The sequence below is a fragment of the Podarcis erhardii genome, assembly GCF_964252035.2.
Source record: "Podarcis erhardii genome assembly, chromosome: 12".
Taxonomy (NCBI): domain Eukaryota; kingdom Metazoa; phylum Chordata; class Lepidosauria; order Squamata; family Lacertidae; genus Podarcis; species Podarcis erhardii.
In genome coordinates this window covers 26,511,832-26,534,334 of record NC_138513.1, presented here as the reverse complement: position 1 = coordinate 26,534,334, position 22,503 = coordinate 26,511,832, and the positions used below count along the sequence as shown (strand labels likewise).

Here is a 22,503-nt window from a genome sequence, read left to right as displayed (position 1 = left end):
TTAATGAGGCTTGGATGTAGGGTTGTATAGGAACAGGATAGGGTACTATTAAATTAGTCTGCAGACTGCATAGGAGAACAAACAATTTTTTTTACATAAAGTTCATTTTTTAAATTCCACATAAATATATACATGAAATCATTTTGTCTTAAATCTTATCTGAAACAACCAAACATTAAGAATAAATAGGGGAGATATGTATCCAGATGAATCTATATGATCAAAACTCAGAATTTCCTTCCCAGCTATTTGAAATCAATCCCAAATAACTTTTCCTGAGGCTGGAGGTTTTTTTCTGCAAAAGTGGCCATGTCCCCTTAAATCAGGGGTCTACAACCCACGGCTCCGGAGCCGCATGTGGCTCTTTTACACCTTTGCCACGGCTCCGGGGCGGATACTAGCGAGGGGAGGAGGCGCATTGTGCGCCCCGACACTCCCCACTGTGGCGGGCGCTGTACTGGCTGTGACGTCGCATGGGGGCAGTGCGTGCGTTAGTCACGCACCGTCCCAACGTCACCTTCCCGCCCGCCTGCCCGCCCGCTACATTGTAAGGGGCATGTACACAGGTCACTGCATTGAAAGGGGGCATGTACGCTGGTCACTGTTTTGAAGGGGAGTGAAGAACATACACACACAAAAAGGTAACTTGTTAATTTAACGTTTATTTCTATGAGGAGGAGTAATTCTGAGGGGTCAAACAAAGAAATAATTTTAAAAAGTGACAAAAAGGTTATTTTTATAATGACGAGTTTTGCGGCTCCCAGTTTTTTTTTCTTCGGAAATGGGTCCAAGTGGCTCTTTTTGTCTTAAAGGCTGCAGATCCCTGCCTTAAATGTATATAGAACAAATACATCATAAAAATCCCAGATTTATTTATTTTTTTTGTTTCTGGAAAATCAAGGGCTTGCTATCTCCCAAGAGTTAGGCAATGAACCAATGTTTGCTTTCTGTTTTGAAAATCTTTGTGGCTTTTTGTGTGTGTGGGTGTGGGTGTGCTACTAGTTCCCGAGAAGGAACAGACACTTGAAAAGAGCCTTTGATGCATGCCCGAATATCTTTCTTTCTGTTTAGGTAGACATTGCCAAAAAGACCCTGATGAATGCAAATCCAGACCATGCTTCCCTGGAGTAGCTTGCTTCAATACTATGGATTCCTATTATTGTGGTCCTTGCCCCACTGGCCTGTACGGAGATGGGAAAAGATGTTATGGTAAAAAGCTATCCCTTTTTGATCATCAAAAAAATCATATTTCATTTTATTTCCCAGTGTTTTGTTCATTGCACTAAGCTGTGCTTAAAACGGATGTGCCTAAGGCAAAAACCTGTCTAATAATCCTGTCCATATAATAGAAATTCATAGAACTTTCATGCTTGATAGCTGATTCTGTCTATATGGGATAGGAAACATGCTTTTGAATGAGAAAAGTTTTGGTAGTCAGGTTGAACAGATTGACCTGTTAGCCTTCCCAAACCAGTTGCCTTCCAGATTTTTTGGGCAATAATTCCCATCATCCTTGACAATTGTCTGAGCTAACTGGGGCTGATGGGAGTTGGAATCAAACAACAAAAACAATAGCAGCATTTACTGGGTAAGAAACTAAGACTTTCCAAGAGAGGATCAGCACAGCACAGTAAAATAATTGTGGCTGTACGTGTTTTCCCATATAAGCAACTTCCAGTTAAATGTTTGTTTGTACAGTCCATTCCACTGTGTGCTTGCAGAAGTTGTGCGTAGAATCTTTCTGGCCACAGTTGGAATAGTGAGGATAGCAGTGGCTGTAACCTGGAACTCTGAACATTTTTCAATAAGCCTAACTACTTTTTATGTAACCCTTTGGCTGTCCTTTAAATAAGCTACCTTTGGTTTGCTATCCCTTTGATTTGGGCATTCTTTTGTTTATGTCGCAGCTGGAATAAAACCAACAAGCAAGGCTCCCTCTGGTCATTTGACTCCAGAAGATGGATATAACAAAATAGACCCCAGTGAAAAAATCAGTGCAGGCAAAAATCACGGCTATAGCATTGCTGGTGCCCATACTGATGAAAATGTCTCTGGCAAGTAAAGAGCTCAGGTTTATGTTATTCATATATATTTTTAAGATAGAAGAAATGGGTAGGAGGCAAACCTTATAATTAGAATTCCTTCTGATTTCTGAACATCAGAATGAACAGCAGTGTATTCCTGGGGATATGCCATTTCTAAAAACGGAATGACATCTGCCTGGAGAAGCGTCTCCACCCCCATTTGTTCAGTCTGGACACTGAGGTCCAGCTCCAAGGGCCTTCTGGCAGTTCACTCACTGCGAGAAGCAAAGTTACAGGGAACCAGACAGAGGGCCTTCTCGGTAGTGGTGCCTGCCCTGTGGAATGCCCTCCCATCAGATGTCAAAGAAATAAAAAACTATCTGACGTTTAGAAGACATCTGAAGGCAGCCCTGTTTAGGGAAGTTTTTAATGACTGATGTTTTAATGTATTTTTAACCTTTTGTTGAAGCCGCCCGGAGTATACCCAGATGGGCGGGGTATAAATAATAAATTATTATTATTATTATTATTATTATTATTATTATTATTATTATCTAAAAGAAGATGGACTGACAAACAGGAAAGGATATGGAAAGGGTTTCTGCTGCTGCTCACTTTTTGCGCAGGCTACTGATAGGTAGATGCTAAGGAGTATTAATTTCAGGTTTATGTTTTACACTCCCTGCCAACTCTCCGTTATGTCTTATGCTCCCCGCCGACAATTCTGGGAGCTCTTGTTTGAGTTTAACCTTTTGTGTGTTTTCTAGTAGACTTCTAATGCTAAGTACACCGCAGCAAGCACGACTGGAAAAATCCAGATATATGTAGAAGTCTACTTTCTTTTTTTACTGTTTTAAAACTATTCTCTTTGAAATGTAAATCTTGTAATAATGCTCTTGTGTCTGTCTCCTGTTTGTTTGGCAGGTTTCCTGCAACTGTCAACTGCTGAGGTTCCAAATACCACTGACTTCCCTCTTAATCCCACAGATGTTCCCAGAAGTTTCATTCCCACAGAAGTAGCCAACAGCAGTCCATCCGTTTCTGCAGCCAAAACAACTGTGTCTTCACATGTATTCATTTCCCAGAGCCCAGCTTTGAGAAAGCCTGTTAGTAGTGCATCCCCTGATTATGCATTAGGTGCCAGTACTGTAAACATCCATTCTGGCACCGCAAAGGAAGAGTCAGCAGCAGATGCAGTAGGCTCTGCATCTGACACGCCACTTAGGAATAAGACAGTATTTCCCAAGAAGATGACGGTGGCACAAGAGCAGATGTATTCTCCCCTAGAAGCCAGCATAACACTGAGCAGCAAAGCTAATGTGACACTAATAACCAGCAAAGAACTGGGAGGAGGAAGTGGCCACAAATTCCAAAGGCCATTTGGCAAACCTAAAGACAGCACTTTGCAACCCACCTTTGAAAGGTTTGCTGTGACACTCCAAAGGCCTGGCACAGATCGAAAATCAGGCTCTGCGTCAACTGTTTCCCTGTTACTCACTTGTGCAGAGTCACCCTGTTTCCCCGGGGTTCCTTGTGAGCCAAGTGAAAATGGAAGCTTCAGATGCGGTCGTTGTCCTTTCGGTTATTACGGAGATGGTATTATTTGTAGAGGTACTGCGGCAACATATGTTTTGCTATTTTGTTGCAACATAATCCTATTTCCAGCAGATGTTCTTGCCGAACTTTTACAATGGCGGTAGAGGCCTGATATGCACATAACACAAAACTGTGGTTTATTAAAGTATGGTTTATTAACCATTGCTTAGGTTTGTGTGTAAACCCAGCCCAGCATTGGTTTACTGTTAACAAACACGATGTAAAGCCATGTTTATGTTGTTGACTTAGGAACCTTTGATTATATGTGAACTCAGCACCCTTTACCGTGGCTTGAGCACTCCACTCCAGAGGTTCACCAAACTACAAACACATGAGGCATGAGCAGCTGGAAACAAACTTTGGAGGAACAAACCATGTTTTGTTTGATTATCTGTGAAACAACTTATGGTTACCTCATGATTTTGCATAAACAAGCTATGGCTTATTGTTATGTGTGAACCAGAGCATAGAGCTGGACAGCTTGTTGTTTCCAAGCTGCATGGGGTATACAAAAATTTAGGGTAGTTGCTGTTCTATGTGAAACTTTGCATGGCTGAGTTGTGTCTAAAGAGCAGTCATGGTGGGGAAGGAGAGGGGAGCAGGAGCGCTATCAACAAGGTCACAGAAATTGCACAAATGGCTCCCTAAATGCACATTCTGTTCACTGATCATTGCGTTTCGCCATATCTGCTGGTGGCCACATGTGATGGGGTTGCAGAACAACTTGAACTTCATAATTGCACAAATTGATGTAAAGTATAGTGTTTTCAAGGTCAATGCTGTTAGCTAATTTTGCATGCTAGGTATTGAAAGTAAATACCACAAACCAGATGAGTTACTGATCTTATTTTCCCCGTTTCTTCTCTCTCATAGCGATATGCAGGCATAACTGTGGTGAAAACATGGAATGTGTGGCACCCAATACTTGCAGGTGTAAGCCTGGTTACTCCGGCCGTAGCTGTCAGGCTGGTGAGTGATGCCTGTTTTATGCATCCTCTGCATTTAATAATATTAAATGGTACATCTAAGAATTTAATGTTGGTTTTATACAGCTCTGTGTCGACCAGAGTGCAAAAACAATGGGAAATGCACCAAGCCTAATGTATGTGAATGCCCCCCCGGATTCAGTGGCCCCATCTGTGATGAAGGTAACACTGGGCTGTCCTTTTAAAATTAAAGGATGACCCAAAATGCATGCTGAATGTCGGTGTCAAAATTGATTCTCAGAAGTTGCAGTGTCAGCTATTTCACTCCTTCCAGAAAACAGCTGAAACAAATGAAAAAGTTGTATTTCGTGTTTATCACAACGTTCCCACAACAGCGGAAGCTCTAGTGCGCCACTCTTGGTCCTAAAGCTATTCCAAAGAACTGCAACTGTACTGAGAATAGCAATAATGGCACCCTGCATGAGGCAGGCAACTCTTGTTCTGTTCTAACAGTTTGCCACCATGTGTCTGGTGCAAAGATTTGTTCCGATGTAACCGGCCTTAGACTGGGTGAATTGCATGCATGAGTCACCCCCAAGCTCTTCTCAGTTCTGTTTGTGTCCTATTCCATCTTCCTTAGTTCCACTCTGCATCACAGCTTTGTGTTATATTTTTGGTGTGATAAATGTGTAGGGCAGGTATAGTAGGGATATCAATGAATCTGTCAATTTTTGTTTCTTTGTTTCTTATTTTTTCCAATTTTAAATGCAATTCACTTTTCTGCAGCAATTTGCATTTTAAAAAGAATCCTCATGAAAGTTCACCAGCATTTTAGGACAGATTTCACCTAATACATACATTTTCTCCTCTATGCAGTTTTTAATGTATGCATTTTGGAAGGAAATTTCTTAAACGTAATGCATTTACTTATGTTATTTTCAATCATGTGTGCACACTTCCCCAAATACACTCGTTTCTGTACCCATTATTTGACTGGAGAACTGCGTCACAAAATTTGGAGACACGCAAATTGTGGTTCACATATTGAATTGAAAAGCGCAGATTAGGAAGTTTCTTAGTAAAAGGCAAACAAAATCGAATTTCTCCCCATGCTGCTCAGAATATACCTCCCAACTCTCCATCTTAACAATATCCATACACACAATTTTGTACATATGCTTGTCCTTAAAGACCCTATATTTTTAGAATCATAGTTCCCATGCCTGTTCATATGTATAAAGATGGATGTCAATGGTGTTTATTTTATTGATTGCCGACATTTTGACATATTGTCTAAATGCACAGTATTCAGTGAAACATATCCCTCACGGCCAAATTAATATTTCCTTTAGAATAGATAATCTAAAGGCCAGTGCTATTTTTCTGGAGAGGAACTCACCATGAACACCTCCCTTGTTCTCTTAGCCCACCTGAGAGGGGCCGGAACTAAGTTCAGGTGTGTTCTGGCTGAAAAAAGCCCTGCTAAAGGCCCAGCTCTACCTCCAGGTTCTTGGTGAGGGGGAGGATTAATATAGTAGGCCAGTTGTTTTAATGCTGAGAAGGAGGAGATGGAGTAAGTTATGGAAGATTGTAAAAACACATTTCAATATTGTGTTGCTTTACTGTATATGGTCTGCTTGGATTGTATAACTCACCCTGGGATTGCTTGCCTGTGAAGCACAGGATGATAATGAAATAAATGAAATAGCCCTTGGGGTCTTAAATCTGCCATGGAGCACATTTCCTGTCATTAAGCTACTTAGACCACTGTGAAAAAAACAAACATAGATCGAGTTCAGCACTGACATTTACCAGGGTTGCCTCTGTTGATATCATCAGAGTGATGCCTATTATATGCATACTTAAGTTGGATCCCTGCTAAAACCAGGATATTCTTGATATTCCAAGAAACAACTTCAATTGTTTCTTTAACAAGATGTTGGCAATTTCAAATTGTTCACAAGCAAACCTGAACTGGTTTTGTTCAAAGGCAGGATGAACTGAGAGTCCCATACTTCATAAGTTGTTGTCCTGCCTTTTGACCACTGGTGGGGACATGGACCCAACATGATAGTTTTGCCAGTAACCAATGCAAAGATAGTGTTGTAGAAATCTTTTCTTTCTATTTTTACACCTTTTGTTTAAAAGTTTCTATTGTTAATTGATTTCTGGAACTGATATCTTGACCAGTCTCCCTTTCCACCTCCAGCACATTGTGAGCCACCTTGCCAACATGGAGGGACCTGTCTGACCAGAAACCTTTGCACTTGCCCATATGGGTTTGTGGGTCCACATTGTGAAACAAGTAAGTAATGGAATACGTGACAAACATATAAACAAAGCATCCTGGTGTCACAAGATGCACATAGATAAGAGGCACTATACAGTAGTGCCTCGCAAGACGAAATTAATCCGTTCCGTGAGGCTCTTCGTATAGCGGTTTTTTCGTCTTGCGAAGCAAGCCCATTGACAGCTTAGCGGATTAGCGCTATTAGTGGTTTAGCGGCTTTTAGCGATCAGCTGTTAAGCAGCTTATCAGCGGATCAGCTGATAAACGGCTTAGCGGCTTAAGAAAAGGGGGGGGAAAGGGGGAAAAAAAACGCAGGAACTCGCAAGACATTTTCGTCTTGCGAAGCAAGCCCATAGGGAAATTCGTTTTGCGAAGCGCCTCCAAAACAGAAAACCCTTTCGTCTAGCGGGTTTTCCGTCTTGCGAGGCGTTCGTCTTGCAGGGCACCACTGTACGTTTCTGATGTTCTGTGCCCCAAAATAACCTCTTGGTGAATTTGTCAGAAATAAATTAGTTTGCTTTTTTGAAATCGACCTTCCTGATTTTTCCAAAGAAACTCAAGGCAACTAATCAATAATATAATATAAACAACCCCCCAAATTAAACCATATCACACAAAATACAGCATAAAACAAAGGAAAACAATGAAAACAATGCCAAAATCACCATCCAAAACCCTCAAAACTAAGCCAGTGAATAAATTAATTGGAGGTCATTTGTTTATTTGATTCCATAACCATTCTTCACCATTTAGTCCCAGAGTATGTTACAACGGTATACTTTGCAATGATAAAAAACAGAAAAATACACCTGTTTAGCTGTTTGGATGGAATAATGCATACTAACAACAACCTCTTTGATGTCAACAGGCCTATTGTAAGCATGGTTAAGTCCCAATTCAGCTAAATATCTTGAGGTGTAGTTCTCGTTATTTTCTCTTTGTAAACCACTTTGAGGTTTGTTTGTTTTTACAATCAATTGGCGTGTGAATTTTATTAAATAAATATCATAGCAGAAAGACAATTACAGACAAAACCTGGGAAATTATTTGGGTGTATATAGATATGCAATAAAGGTATGACAGCAACCCCTTTTTTTCTCTACTAACTTCTGTTTATTATGTTTCTTAAACACTGGTTGCTTGGTTTAGTGGTTTGCAACAGGCACTGTGAAAATGGCGGTGAATGTCTTGCCCCAGATGTCTGCCAGTGCAGGGTTGGCTGGAATGGACCCACATGCAGCACAGGTAAAAAAGTATAGCCCCAAAGGCCAGTTATTTGCAGTAAAACCATACACACACGTTGCCACCAAGAGAGACAAGATCAGCTCAAAAATGCTGAAATTACGATTGGTGATATGAAAAGTGGCAGGCTTTGAAGGACCAGCGTTACGCTGGTTGTGGTAAGAGATTTATTTGCACCAGGGTTAAGGTAGGGATGGAGAGAGAGCAGCTCCCACAAGAACTTCTGTCTGGAAAGCTTCTGTAGGAACCACATGGTGGAGCTCTGCTCAGCCTTCCTCTGCAGAATAACAGTCAAGGCTTCAATCCTAGTTAAGGAAGTTATGGAAGGAGAATTTGCTGCTCGGATCTCTCCACTGAAGCCACATGAGCTCTTGCCTGCTCCTCCCCTCAGCAGCCCCTGGCTTCCTAGTTTAAACTGGGGTTTAGGGAGGTGGGTTCCAACCTTCTAGAGAGGCTTGTGGGGGAAGTCAGGGGTTGCTATAGCTTTGAAAATCAAATACCCTCTTATGTGTGCAAGATCAGCTTTAATAATATTTCATGCAGTTTCTTGTAGTTCTCACTGATTTTTTAAACACTGGGTAGGACTGTCACCTGGCCTCTTTTAAGCCACCCAACTAGGGTTTTTCTTGTTTGTTTGTTTGTTTGTTTGTTTGTTCTATCCCCCCCCCCCTTGTGTTTTGTTCTCCCGGAAAAGGAGGGTGTTTTGTTGTTAATTACAGTTTCCGTGCTAGTTGTGAAAAGGCATTTCTAACTGAGCATATATTTTATATAAGCCACCTATGCAAATAAGCATAGGTTATTCTTTTGTCTTTTGGCCTGGTAGATATAGCAGCCCTCCTTCCAAAGAACAGTTCAAAGCAAATTACACTTCAGTTCTTTCTCCCATTACAACTTACTTAAGTGACTTAACGAAGTATTTGCGTGCAATGAAATGAAATCGCTACATGGCACACATACTTAAATGTGTTTCCATTTAACCTTTAAAATGAAATTCTCTCCTCTCCTCTCCTTGTCTTCTCTAGCTGTGTGTGACCCAGTGTGTCTCAACGGCGGATCCTGTATTAAACCAAACATTTGCCTTTGCCCCAATGGATTCTTCGGTGCCTATTGCCAGAATGGTAATTTTGTTGTGCTATTTTAAAAGAAACGTGCGATAATTAATGGTTCCCCCCCCACACACTTCTACTTTTCAGGGAAGAAACATTGATAGAATGGCTCCAAATGGATCATATAGCAGGCACAAAGTGCATTGCAATGGGGTGGTGACCCATGTGTCTTTGCAGTGGACCCCACAACTTCTGTGCCTCCACCCATTTTGGTTATGGGCACTCTGCACAATCCAGTGCTGGCAAAACATCTAATTAGCACATGCAAATTTGTGTCATGGACCAGTGCTCTAAAAACACCCCTGGTGGGGGTAATGTAGCTTATCGTGGCCTGAGCATTGGGCAAACCCAAGCACTTGGTCAGAATTTGTAGGAGCTGAAGGAGAGCGATTTGTTGCAAAAGCACTGCTGGATCCATAGGAAGGGTTTCGTTGCCTTTCCCATTTTAACCATATTGTGGCAGCGCAGCAGGAGGCAGGTCTCAACTCCAGCACCATTCATCATATACGACCCGCTTTATACATGATCCACAAAAGGGGACACTGCCCCACCTTTGATCTTCATCAGATTGTGCTGATGGGGAATGAATAGGCTTAAGTGTGGACAGTCAGTAGTCGCAGGCTTCAGAGCAGCAGTAGCTGTTCTCATTAAGAAGCTGGAGAGAACCGATCAGCTCCCATTCTCAACCCTCAATGATGAGAATTTCAGATCTAACTAGATCAGGGGGTGGGGAACCTTTAAAACACCGTGGGCGGCATTTCCTTCTGAGGGTCACACGAGTAGCTTACACTAGTGGCCAAAATTGTGGAAACCTTTTGGGAAAAGTGTATTTCTGAGGTTTGATGGCTCATAACACTTTTTTTGAGTAATACCATAAAATTATATATCAGTGGAAAGATAAGTTAATGAAGAATGTACAGTGGTGCCCCGCAAGACAAACGCCTCGCAAGACGGAAAACCCGCTAGACGAAAGGGTTTTCCGTTTTGGAGGCGCTTCGCTAAACAAATTTCTCTATGGGGTTGCCTCGCAAGACGAAAAAATCTTGCGAGTTCCCGCAGGTTTTTTTCGCTTTTTTTCGCCCTTTCCCTAAGCGCTAAGCCGCTTATCAGCTGTTCCGCTGATAAGCCGCTTCTCAGCTGATCGCTAAAAGCCGCTAGACCGCTAATAGCGCTAATCCGCTAAGCTGTCAATGGGCTTGCTTCGCAAGACGAAAAAACCGCTAGACGAAGAGAATCACGGAACGGATTAATTTCGTCTTGCGAGGCACCACTGTAATGCAATGAAGTTTGTCCAATTATCTGTATTCTATCCAAAGTTATAGCCAAATGACCAGAAAATGGAAGCACAACTTGCTTAGGTTGATATGCAGTTGCTTTCCTTCATTTGAATGTAGCCAATGAGCACAAGTGTTTAGGGAGTCAGTCAGGTGTTATGAGCCGTCAAACCTTAGAAATACACTTTCCCCCAAAGGGTTGTTGGGAAACTGTGTACGTGCAGCTACTCACACAGTCAGTTAAGGTTTTGCAGACAGCCAGAAGGCAATCTGAAGGAGTAAGTCTGCCTGGTGATAACAGAGACATGGAGACCGCTCCCTGATTGGTCAGACTCTCTCAAGGGAGTGATAATTAATGGCCTACTAACTGGAATATGTTAGTTCGAGAGTTCAGTGGTTCAGTGTGTCAGTGTAGGAGTTGCGAGTCGTGTCAGAGAGAGCTAGCAAAAGATCCGTGTTCTGTTCCTGTAAATAGTCCACTGTATATAATAAACACCTAACCACAAGTTCCTGGTTCCTACTTCGTCTATCCTGTCTGCAGCCAAGTTGCCAATTGCTTTCATGGATTCTGCGTTTACTCTGCTAGGTCTGGCTAAGGTCCTGCAACTAGTCTGAAAGTTGCGAAACACCAATAGGCTTTTCCAATAAAGGTTTCCACAATTTTGGCCACTAGTGTGCTTGCACTCACACACCCCTCTGTGCCCTCCATCCCGTGAAACCAGAGGCATGATCAGAGTTCAAGGACACATTCCAGCCTGGCAAAAACAGGATGTGAAGGGGAGCCAATGAGGGGATGTGGCCTGCGAAGAATCTGGAGGGCCAGATACAGAAGAGTTGAGGGCCACATCCCGCACCCCTTCCTAAGGTGCCTTTTCCCTGTAGAAAAGAAAATGAAAATAATAGGCCCCTCTACTATGCAGCACTCGAACCACTGCCTCACTTCTCTCTCTCTCTTGTCTTTAGCCATCTGCAACCCTGCCTGTAAGAATGGTGGCCACTGCATGAGAAACAATGTTTGCACCTGTCCTGGTGGCTACGGTGGCCGACGGTGTGAAAAAAGTAAGGCTGCTTCATAAAAAAAAAAAGCTCTACGCATCTCAGCACGCCAACTCGGGGTGATGCCAGCAGCTCAGTCGCGTGTGCTGAGCGTTTTCTCGTTGCTCTTTGGTTTCAGGTGTCTGTGACCCGGTATGCATGAACAGAGGAAGATGCGTGGGCCCAAACGTTTGCTCTTGCCCTTCGGGCTGGAGAGGCAAAAGATGTAACACTCGTAGGTATTACTCTCAGCCGCTTGGAAAAGGAGAAGCCTGTTAAATTGGGCGTATAAAAAAGGCTCTCCATCCAAGCTACAGCAATAAGTAGCATTTAATTTAGATTTGCTTGTAACTGGAGGGCATCTTTCCACTGCTGCTTAATGTGACCCTGAGGGTTTTCCTGTCTAAATGATGGAAGCAGGTCTTAACTTCTGCTCCAGAATGGCATGCTCAGATTTCCTTGTTTATCTCCGTTCTTAAGCAAACAGGCTTTGAATGCTCAACTTAGTATCTCACTGGCACAGCATGTCTCTCTCAGTCTTTTTGAAGCATTACCACAGTTCTGGGAGACAAATTCCCATTTCTCCTCCAGAAGACATGAGGCTGTAGCTTGATTAAATGTAATGTAATGTAATGTAAATGAGGTCAACATTAGGATGCATTAATTTCATGTATAAAAAGCCGGCGAATGCCATCGCCAAGAGTAGCAGACAGTTGTTAAAATTTGCCTAAGCTCACATAAAACTATCAAGGGTGGGAACACATCAACATGCCATGAGGATTAAGCAAAGGTATATCTTACAGTTTCCAGTACCATTTGTTCATTGTTTGTGCAGATTTTGAGCCATTGTGGGTATTCACACTTCTTTTTCTATGCATGCCTTTCTTGTACAGCTATATGCCTTCAGAAGTGCAGGAACGGGGGTGAATGTATTGGACCAAGTACTTGCCATTGCCCTCCAGGATGGGAAGGAGTTCAGTGTCAAACACGTGAGTCAGATGTAATATTTGGATTACAGTGGAGGGAGTGTTTTTATAGGACTTTTAATAGCTTGTTCATCCAGAGCTGCACCATATGAACTGGTCTTTATTAAAGTAACTTGAAAGAGAGCATTCCCTGCGAGATCAGGTACTCTTGCCTCACCTTCCATTCATCCCAGGGTAATCAGTCATGTTTAAAAACAATAGGGATTTTATGTCTGATGGTCAGAAATGTCAGTTCCATGGAATGCAGGACTGCCCTATACCCAGCCAGATTTTTGCCAATCTACTTCAGTATTGTCTTTTTGAATTCAAACTGTGGCTTCTTTTTTGCAGCTGAGGCATGACTTTTCAGTCACCTGCCAATGTCATACACAACATCAGGTGACTGACAGATGAAGAGCCCTTCCACCTGTCAAAAGTGGCTTGTTGGAGGGCTAGCTACTTCTGGATCTAGCCCTCTGGTCAGATCCAGTTCCCCACCCCTGTACTAGATCATAACATTAAAAATAAATGAATAAATAAATCTAAAACCTGAATCTAAAAAAAAGATCCTCTTTAAATCCTTGGTGAATAAGTTAACATTATATTTGAAGCTCAAACTGAAACAATATAATGAAACTTTTCTCTTTTTTTCCAGTGCAGAGGCTGGATGGCTGCCTGCCATGTATGAGATTCCTGCATTGCAGTGGGTTGGACGATGACCCTGGGTGTCTCTTCCAACTCCACAATTCTATGATTTAACACCTCCCTCTTAACATTTTCACAATTAGCATTTCTATTCCAGTACTATGCAAAGAGATCTGCAGGCACAGTAGACTCTGCATCCATTGCCTTGCTGTTTCACTGCTGGAGGTGAATGAGGGGGCATTCTTTATTCCTCCTCCTCCTCCTCCTCCTCCTCTTGTCATCAACTGGAGGGAATTAACTTTTCCAGACCAGGGCTGTTGCACGGAACCTCAGCATTTCTGCAGGTGTGTTGGGGGAGGTGAAGAGGCTTTGAGCATGGCATCTCCATGTTTTCACCCAACACACTTCATTCCCCCTCTCCAGTCCATGAGCAGAGCTGAGCTTTCTGCACAAATGCCAGGGAACATCCAGTGGCAGGTCGTTCCACATGTGCACAGTACCTCCATCTTCCCTAGCTGAACAGTGGTTCCTGCTCTTCCTGAGGCACCTCATCCAACTGGAGTTAAAATTGCACCTTTGCACATTAAATTTCTATGCCGTTTATTCCTTTCCTAGTCTTCATTATTGGCAAAAATAAAATCCACTCTACACCCTTTTACTGTTGCTTCCACTAGCAAACAGGCTGCAATCCACATATTACCTGCCATTTTACAGGATTGCACCATCCAGCTTTCCTAAAAGCTACACAGTTGTATTTGTTAGCAGTCTTTTTACCCTGATATCTCTTATATAGTCATCAGCCTAGTACTTCTGTATTTCCCTACAGTCTCACCAAATATATCTAAAATTAGCATCTCCAACACTGTGTCATAGGAAGTCAATATATACATTTTTTCCACAGCCTTTGAGGAGTGTGATATCATTTTTTAAATCGTCTAATAGGAGTGCAACATTCATCAAATGACTGGGCTGTTAGCAGAGCCACACACTCTTGAAAACGTTGCTTTGTTGTTGTATATTTATGGGCCATTTGGAAACTGAATGAGGGATGCCTTTCTGACCAATGCTTTTTATTGTTGTTCTGGTTTTGTTTTGTTTTTGTTTTTTGCACTATCTTGCTGAGCTGTAGCATGTAAACACATGCTTGTGCACCCTAAGAGTTACTGCAGAATCCCCAGGGGCTCTCTCCTTGACAGACAGGTTTTGTTTTGATTGCCAGATTAAAACACATGCACACATGTATGTTTCAGCCACGTGCAACCGGAAGTGTCTATATGGAGGTACATGCATACTGCCGAACGTATGTGCTTGTCGTCCTGGCTACACAGGAGTCACATGTGCCAAAAAAATTCAGGTAATCATAGTACAAATACTCAATGCTTTCGAAGATGGAAGAGGGAAAAATTAAGCTGCATCCTAATTTGCCGGTTTTTTTGCTGCTTATGTTTCAAGGTACAAGGACGTCACGCGTGAAGAACAAATGTCTCTGGGTCACACAATGTGCTGCATGGATGCCAGCCATCTCTGGTGTGGAGAGGATCACTCAAGACAATGTTACATGAGTGGCACAATCTGGCCCCTTCCACATGCAGAGTGCAGAGTTGTTCTTTGTATGAATGTTTTGAAGTTCTTCCCTTCCCCACCAGGCTGCCTCTGTGTAGGGCACAACGCTGCTTTGCCAAGCATGCTGCAACCTTCCCAGCCAATCATGTTAAGCAGAAGTCTGTTTAGGGCTCACCTCGAAGCACCCAGTAGCCTGCTTCTCCCCATGGCTGTGGTGCACAGACTCTTTGCAGCAGAAAGATAGTGGCATCAAATGTGGGATCCAAGGGGGACTGGGCTGCTGGATACTTCCAAGTGAGGTTGGACCAGGCTTTACCTTAACCACAAATGGCTGAGTAAGTTGCAGCTGGCTCGGAATAGCAGCAAATGCTCCTGATTGACTGGCAATCAACATCCATCACACTGCTACTCTGGCTGGAGTACCCCAAGTTTGTTACAGCAAAGAATATGTCTCAGTATGGCTTTGAAAACCAATGAGATTAATTAATGCAAAACATCCAAATCAGGCATAATACACCATCACTTACACATTTGTCATGGTGCCTCAGAACTAGGTTATGGCAGGTTTAAATTTGTGTAATAAATACTTGGATTAGGCAGATAATTTGGATTCCCAATCCATGACAGCTGGAGGGAGCAAGCTTTAGAAAAGAAACCTGTGCCTAATATTGCTTGGGATTCTGTCTTGCAATTTGTGAGGTGCCTCTGCCAGTTCAGTCGTGGAATACGACACTGCCAATATGTGTGGTGTAGGATTCAATTGTGCCGCTTAAAGCCATCTGTTTACTGCAACTGACTGAAAAATGAGCATTTGGAGACAATATGAATTTGAAACTCTGGAACAGTTTTTACATTCCCCCCCATATGTAACATGCCTGCACCATAAATTTGCACCATACTCTGTGAGCCAGGAGAATTCCATATTTGTATGCGATGAACTTTTGCTGAGGTTGAAAATTAAAGATCAAACACGCCCACATACAAAAGGACTGGCTCGACCCAGTGAAGATGCTCAGCATTCTGTGGACCTGTGAGTAAGATAGGACATCATGAACCACTGTAACCTCACACCGGCATCTGAGTAAGCTGGGGGATGCTGGATGGCTCCATCTACTTCTCAGGGTTACTGCTTCAAACATCCCTGTGCTCCTGTTATGTTAACCATTTCTGCCTTAGCCAATCACAGTTTGGTTTCCTATAGCAATTCATCTATGCAAGAGAACTTTTGGCTACTTGTCACATGTACACAGATCCAATGAATAGCATGTTGTTTCTAATTCTTATTACTCCATTGCCCAATGAGCAGCAGCTGGCATCCTTGGGAAGCTGTTTCAGGGCCCTGGCAGGACCTGCTGCTTGTTGTTGGTGTCACCAGGTTGGCATATGCCCAAGAAGAACCTGTAGTCACAGAAATGCCAGTTTAGGAGAGTTGGCACCGCTATGGAGATCTTTACTGCAGCTGGTTGCACATCATAGCTGTTACTGCAGTAGACCCCATTACGCCACTTGCACTAGGGAGTCTTAACAATGACCCCTGAATGCCAGTAGGAGTGCTTGCTTCAGAGAATTGGAAATAATCACACTGCTGTTATAATTAGAATACTTTGTTGTTGTTGTTGTTGTTGTTGTTGTTGTTTAGTTGTGTCCGATTCTTCGTGACCCCATGGACCAGAGCACGCCAGCCACTCTTGTCTTCCACTGCCTCCCACAGTTTGGTCAAACTCATGCTGGTAGCTTCAAGAACACTATCCAACCATCTCGTCCTCTGTTGTCCCCTGTCTCTCTCTTTCCCAACATCAGGGTCTTTTCCAGGGAGTGTTCTCTTCTCATGAGGTGGCCAAAATATTGGAGTCTCAGCTTCAGGATCTTTCCTTCCAGTGAGCACTCAGGGCTGATTTCCTTAAGAATGGATAGGTTTGATCTTCTTGCAGTCCATGGGACTCTCAAGAGTCTCCTCCACAAGTAACTGGCCAAACAAGAAATAAAAAAGGCTTTGAGGCTTGAAGTGTTGATGTAGAAGAGTAAAATGGTTAAAGGTTGCATGTTTATCCATTCCACGTTGTGGAAATAGAAGGGGCTAGAGGTGGAGAATTGCTTTGTGGAGAAGTCCTAGAGACCCACCTTATTTGTGGAAGGACAGATAAAAAGCAGGCAAAGTTCATGTGCCACACAGTACATGTTCCAACTAAAGGAGGGGGAAATGTGAGCAAGATTGGGGGAGTGTGAAAGTCGGAAAGAAGTGAGGGAGTTGAAATATGAGAATGATCTGTCCTGTCAGAGTGAACAAAGAGAAATGAACAACTGGATTTTCACTGAAGTACATTGTCACGAATGGACTAGGATATTCATCTGTATTACTTTTGGGTTGTTGAGGGAAACCGGGGTCTAGATTCTTATACCCAAATGGAGACTACCACCAACTCTTTCAAGTCATGGGATTCCTTCATGTACCACAGTCCTTGAGAGGAGGTGCTGGCTTCCCACCCTCTTAAAGTTTTTTCCCTTTTAAGTTGTATTTGGGTTCATTTTTGAGTTCCCCTACTATAGTTTAAAATGGAAATCTAGCATTTAGAAAGACACTGACTGGTGCCTTTCGGCTGAGAAAGCCCAACTAAACCTGGAGAAAATATCAAACACAGTGCAGAGGTTCTGGGACAGAGAACAAGAGGCAAGGAAGAGAACTTAAATCAAGCAGGGGTAGCTGATATAGTGCCCGCAGATGTTTCAGCATCATAGCTGCCCATGAGCTAAAGTCTTCCAGAAGAATCAGGGCTCCTGCAGCTTGATTTGTGAGGCTGAAGCATAAGAAAAACAGCTTAGAGCAGCCTTCAGCCCGTGTCCCTGAAAGCCGAACACCTTGGGAATACAAAAGCAATCCAGCTGTAGCAGCAGACATAAACCTGAATTTGGAAGTAGGATTTCACTGAAATCTAGGACGGGCACGAGAGTGATTAGATAACAAAGAGGGCACAAGTGAGGAATTACCATGGGTTGGCATCATGAGTCAGACCAGTTAAGTTTGCCACCACAGAGTTTCAGACAGAAGTCCATCTCAGCCCTTCCTGGAGATGCCTAGATTGAGCAGGCCTTGCTCTTCTCTAGCTTCCCTGTTTGTCTCTGCTTCTAATTCCTCATTCCCAGATCCTGTTGCTGACACCAGAAGACTTGTGACTGGCCACACACTCAGTTTGCAGTCTGAGAAGAGAGTTTGAAAGCTGACACTTTGGCAAATCAGTGTTTATTATAAGTGGAGAAAGGGATGCCTTTTCCCAATATTATTATATTATAGAGAGATGAGCTGGCACTGCAGTCTCCCCCACTCCGCTTTCAAGTCTTGTTTTGATGCTGTGGAGTCGTCTGTTCAGTTGCCACCAAAGATGTCCTCCACAAACTCCAAACAGCTATTTCTTTCCCCTCAGTTATTATTTCGTTTCCCCCCTCCCAACAGCTGCACACTTACTTAAAATGCCCTCCGACTATCACTCTCCTAGCATTCTGATCTCCTTGGCAACAGTTGCCTAGCCTGCACAGAGCTCTCACCCCAACACACGCACACTCATTACAATTTTATGTTTCCACCAGGCTTCATGAAACATATTAAAACGGCAAGCAAGAAAATGCAACAAAACTGATTCCCAGTTGCTGGAAACGGCAGGAGGGGAGAGTGCTCTGTTGCTTGGGTCCAGCTTGTAAGCTACCCATAGGAGTCTGGTTGGCCACTGTGATGATGCTGGACTAGTTGGGCCATTGGCCTGATCCAGCAGGTTCTCCTTATGTTCTTAAAACACAGAAACTTCACCTGCCTCATATGGAGGATAGGACTATCAATGGCTACTACTAACATTGGCTAGATATGACCTCCAATATGTATCAGCTGGTGGGAAACATGAGTGGAAGAGTAGACTACTGTATGTTCTTCATAGAATCACAGAGTTGGAAGGGACCCTGAGGATCATCTACTCCATCTCCCTGCAATGCAGGAATAGGCAGCTGTCCTTTATGGGGATCAAACCTGCAACCTTGGCATTATCAGCATCATGCACTAATCAACGGAGCTATCCAAATTGAGCTCACGTCCTGCTTTCCTTGTGAGCTTCTCATAGGTATCTGGTTGGCCACACATAGGATGAGACAGAATGCTAGACTATAGTTCTGATTCAGCAATCTAAGTCAAGCTCATTATGAATATTTTTTTTTGGGGGGGGGACATGTCATGTTCAGCATCTCCTTTCTGCCCTATGTAAGATTTGTTATAGTATTGAGAGATTATGAAACTCAAATGTGGGCTCGCTGGAGTCCCTTGGGCAAACAAGTGATGGGAATTGCCTTGGGTTGCATAGGAGAAGCACCTGTGCTAGGGATTGTGGAAACACAGAATTTCACTTTAAAGACAGAGAGAAGGATAGATGTAATTTATTTCCATCTCTGGTTTGTTCCATAATATTTGTGATGGCTTTAACATCCAGTGAAATGTTCCTCTCTGATGGGAGCAATGGCAGTTACCTTGAAGAATGCAGTTTGTCTGTTGATGAAATGGTGGGAAGGACACGACTGATGATGTAAGGACTGTTTGGTATCTTCTTTCTTCAAAAAGGATGCTGCTGCTGCTGCTTTCCCCTGAAGCTCTAAATCAAAGAGCATACCTTCATCATATCCAATTAGCCAGACTCTCTGTTCCCTCCCAGCAATTCCCTTAGGCCAGTTTCTGGGCAGCTCCTTAACTGAAGCAGTGACTCTAGCCTTCGGGGCATTGAGACTCTCAATTAGAGACTGCAGGCTGAACCTTTCCTCTTGTTCCTGAACTTTGTGCCTGGGATTGACTTTGCAATTTCTGCAGTACTGCCAGAGATTTTATTGACTTTTTTGTAGCTTTTGTGATTCCAGGCTTTGGGAGATAATGCTGGTCCAACCTTGGCATTTATCTTTTGAAAAGGCTTCTGGAGCTATTTCAGCCTAGGACAGAGTGGGGAGAAGGTGTGAAATTGGCATTGCAGTGCTGTTGTGCTCTATATGTCTGCACAGAAGATGGGTCACATCAAACCTCCAGGCTTGACATGATGGGATGTAGCTCAGTGGTGGAACATAAGGTTCTAATATCTCCAGGTATAAATCTAAGACTGTCTTTTCTGAAATCATGGAGAGCCACTGCCAGTCATTATCATGACAGTACAGAGCTAGGTAGACCAATGGCAGCTTCACAAGTTTCTAATTTGCTGTCATGAGGGATGGAGGAGTAAAGGAGCTTTATTCGTTACAGAAGCTGGAATTTAACATAGCTTCATAAAGACTCTGCGTTCTCCTTTCCCTGGTGAAGACACCATACAACCTTTCTTCCAACCAGGAGGAGGCACCATCCTGGAAGAAAAAGACTGACTACTGGTCTTCGTGGAGATTTATTATTATTATTATTATTATTATTATTATTATTATTATTATTATTATTATTATTAAAACCATCTAACTTTGTTGAAGTCTTGTGTGCATCTTGAAGGCAGCATTTAGAGTGCACAATAAGACTTTGAGCCAGAAATTAGGCCTAAGCAAGGGTGGCTAGGGAAGCTGTTTTGCCCAAGCCAGAACCACCTGACCTACACTTGCCACACGGAACAGGTAAATGTGTGGCTGCAAAGGAATAATTGGGACTGCACTCCTGCTTGTTCCAAGGAAAGGCTCAGTTGGCAAAGCTTGAGGATGTGGACAAGGTGCTTGGATCGGTCACGGCTTGTGCTCTAGACACTTGCCCCTCTTGGCTGATAAAAAGCAGCAAGAAGAGAACAGCTGGCTGGACCAGGGAGCAATGCCTCTTTTTGTGAGGGGGTGGTCCCTGCCTGTTTGAAGGAGGCAGCTGTAAAGCCACTCCTTAAGAAACCTTCCCTGGATTCAGGAAATCTAACTAACTACTGGCCAGTTGCTAATCTCCCTTTCCTGAGCAAGGCTCTGGAGTGAGTGGTCGCAGACCAGATCCAGGCGCTTTTGGAAGAAACTGATTTTCTGGATCAATTTCAATCAGCCCAGTTTTGGCACAGAAATTGCTTTGGTCGCCCTGTATGACAACCTCTGTCAAGAGAGAGAGACAAGGGAAACATATCCCTGTGACTTCTCAACCTCTCAGCGGCTTTCAATACCATCAACCATAGTATCCTTCTGGAGCGAGTGTCTGAACTAGGGGTGGTGGCACCACTTTGCGGTGGTTCCAGTCCTACTTGGAAGGTCATTCCCAGAGGGTGTTGCTTGGGGAGTGCTTCAATGTGGGGTTCCACAGCGCTCAATCCTATCCCCCACATTGTTAAATATCTACATGAAACCGCTGGATGGGGTTATCTGGAGGTTTGGAGTACATTGTCAGCAGTATGCTGACGGCACTCAGCTCTATTTCTCCTTTACATCTGCAGGTGAGGCAGTGGAAGTGCTGGACCAAGTGTCTTACCTTGGTAATGGACTGGATGAGAGCCAACAAACTGAAACTCAATCCAGATAAGACTGAGGCACTGTTAGTGGGTGGTTCCCTAGACCAGATGGGTGGGAGATTGCCTGCTCAATGGGGCTACACTTCCTCTGAAAGAGGTTCATAGCTTGGGCCCAGAGTGCCTTCCATCAGCTTTGGCTGGTGGCTCAGCTATGCCCCTATCTGGACAGGGATAGCCTAAATACTGTTGTCTATGCTCTGGTGACCTCAAGCTTAGATTACTGCAATGCATTATACATAGGGCTGCCTATGAAGATTGTTTGGAAGCTTCAGCTATTGCAGCATTCAGTGGCCAGGTTGCTCACCAGTTTGAGCATATTACACTGATCCTGGTCCAACTGCACTGGCTACTAATTAGTTTCCAGGCCCAATTCAAAGTGCTGGTTTTAACCTATAAAGCCTTAAACGACTCAGGACCACAATACCCCCAGGACCGCCTCTTTCCATATGAACCTACCTGGACTCTGAGATCATCTTCTGAGGCCCTTCTTTGTTTGCCTCCTCAAGAAGTCCGGAGGGTGGCATCATGAGAACGGGCCTTCTCTACAGTGGCTCCCCTTCTGTGGAATGTTCTCCCCAGGGAAGTTACCTGGCCCCTTCATTATACACCTTTAAGTGCCTTCATTATACACCTTTTAACTTGGCCTTTGGTTGATTGATTGACATCCTAGGCCCTTTTAAAATGTCAGGTTTTTTGGAAGGGGTTATTGGGTTGCTGTTTTTATTTTGATTATGTATTTTGTGGTTTTATATTCTGATTTTATTCTGTGAACCTCCAGGTATAGGGCAGTATAACAACAACAACAACAACAACAACAACAACAACAACAACAACAACAATGGAAAGGGAGGCTTATATTCAGCACCTTTTAAATTGGGTGGTAACTGCTGGTCTTGCTGGGGTTGACTATTTCTGGGTTGAGTCAATCAAGTGGGATTTGCGGTTGGCACCAATCATCTGCTTCACACTGAGCACAAGCTTCTGATGAAGTCAGAGCCTGACCCCATCTTCACTCAGAGGAAGCAATATGCCAGAGGTGAAGACCTCCATCTGACCACCTAAAAGAACAGGGATTTACAGCACATAAAAAAAAAATCCCCCTTTAATCCATTTACAACATTGTAAACCATGTACGTTACAATTTTAAAAGTTTAAGATGAAGGGTGTTTGTTATCTGACATGTTACAATGCTGAAAATGTCCCCCTCCTCTGACAAATGGTTTAAAGCATTACTTCATAAAAATATGTCTGATTTTCCAGACACATTTCTAGGCACAATTGGTTTGCATGACTTGCATCTGCAACTTTCTTTTATCATTTCATTGTAGTAACTTGACATAATCTTCCTACAGAGGTGACTTTAGCCTGGA

General features: G+C 43.2%; 2 protein-coding genes across 2 annotated transcripts in view; one reads left to right on the top strand and one right to left on the bottom strand.

Moving 5' to 3' along the window:
- The window catches only part of VWDE (von Willebrand factor D and EGF domains), a 58,833-nt gene extending 43,490 nt beyond the window's left edge, over positions 1–15,343 (top strand). The window contains exons 19-31 of the mRNA XM_081834032.1: positions 1,072–1,209; positions 1,908–2,054; positions 2,949–3,635; positions 4,494–4,589; positions 4,673–4,768; positions 6,756–6,851; positions 7,986–8,081; positions 9,101–9,196; positions 11,422–11,517; positions 11,633–11,728; positions 12,387–12,482; positions 14,354–14,457; positions 14,556–15,343. Coding sequence (XP_081690158.1) covers positions 1,072–1,209; positions 1,908–2,054; positions 2,949–3,635; positions 4,494–4,589; positions 4,673–4,768; positions 6,756–6,851; positions 7,986–8,081; positions 9,101–9,196; positions 11,422–11,517; positions 11,633–11,728; positions 12,387–12,482; positions 14,354–14,457; positions 14,556–14,576 — 1,865 coding nt within the window. The 3' untranslated portion in view covers positions 14,577–15,343. The remainder of the gene's footprint in view (positions 1–1,071; positions 1,210–1,907; positions 2,055–2,948; positions 3,636–4,493; positions 4,590–4,672; positions 4,769–6,755; positions 6,852–7,985; positions 8,082–9,100; positions 9,197–11,421; positions 11,518–11,632; positions 11,729–12,386; positions 12,483–14,353; positions 14,458–14,555) is intronic.
- A 146-nt stretch (positions 15,344–15,489) lies between these two features.
- LOC309325665 (uncharacterized protein) overlaps positions 15,490–22,503 on the bottom strand; it is a 30,126-nt gene continuing 23,112 nt past the window's right edge. Inside the window, exons 5-6 of the mRNA XM_081833892.1 lie at positions 19,170–19,289; positions 15,490–16,064 (exon numbers count right to left, since the gene is read on the bottom strand). Coding sequence (XP_081690018.1) covers positions 15,940–16,064; positions 19,170–19,289 — 245 coding nt within the window. The 3' untranslated portion in view covers positions 15,490–15,939. The remainder of the gene's footprint in view (positions 16,065–19,169; positions 19,290–22,503) is intronic.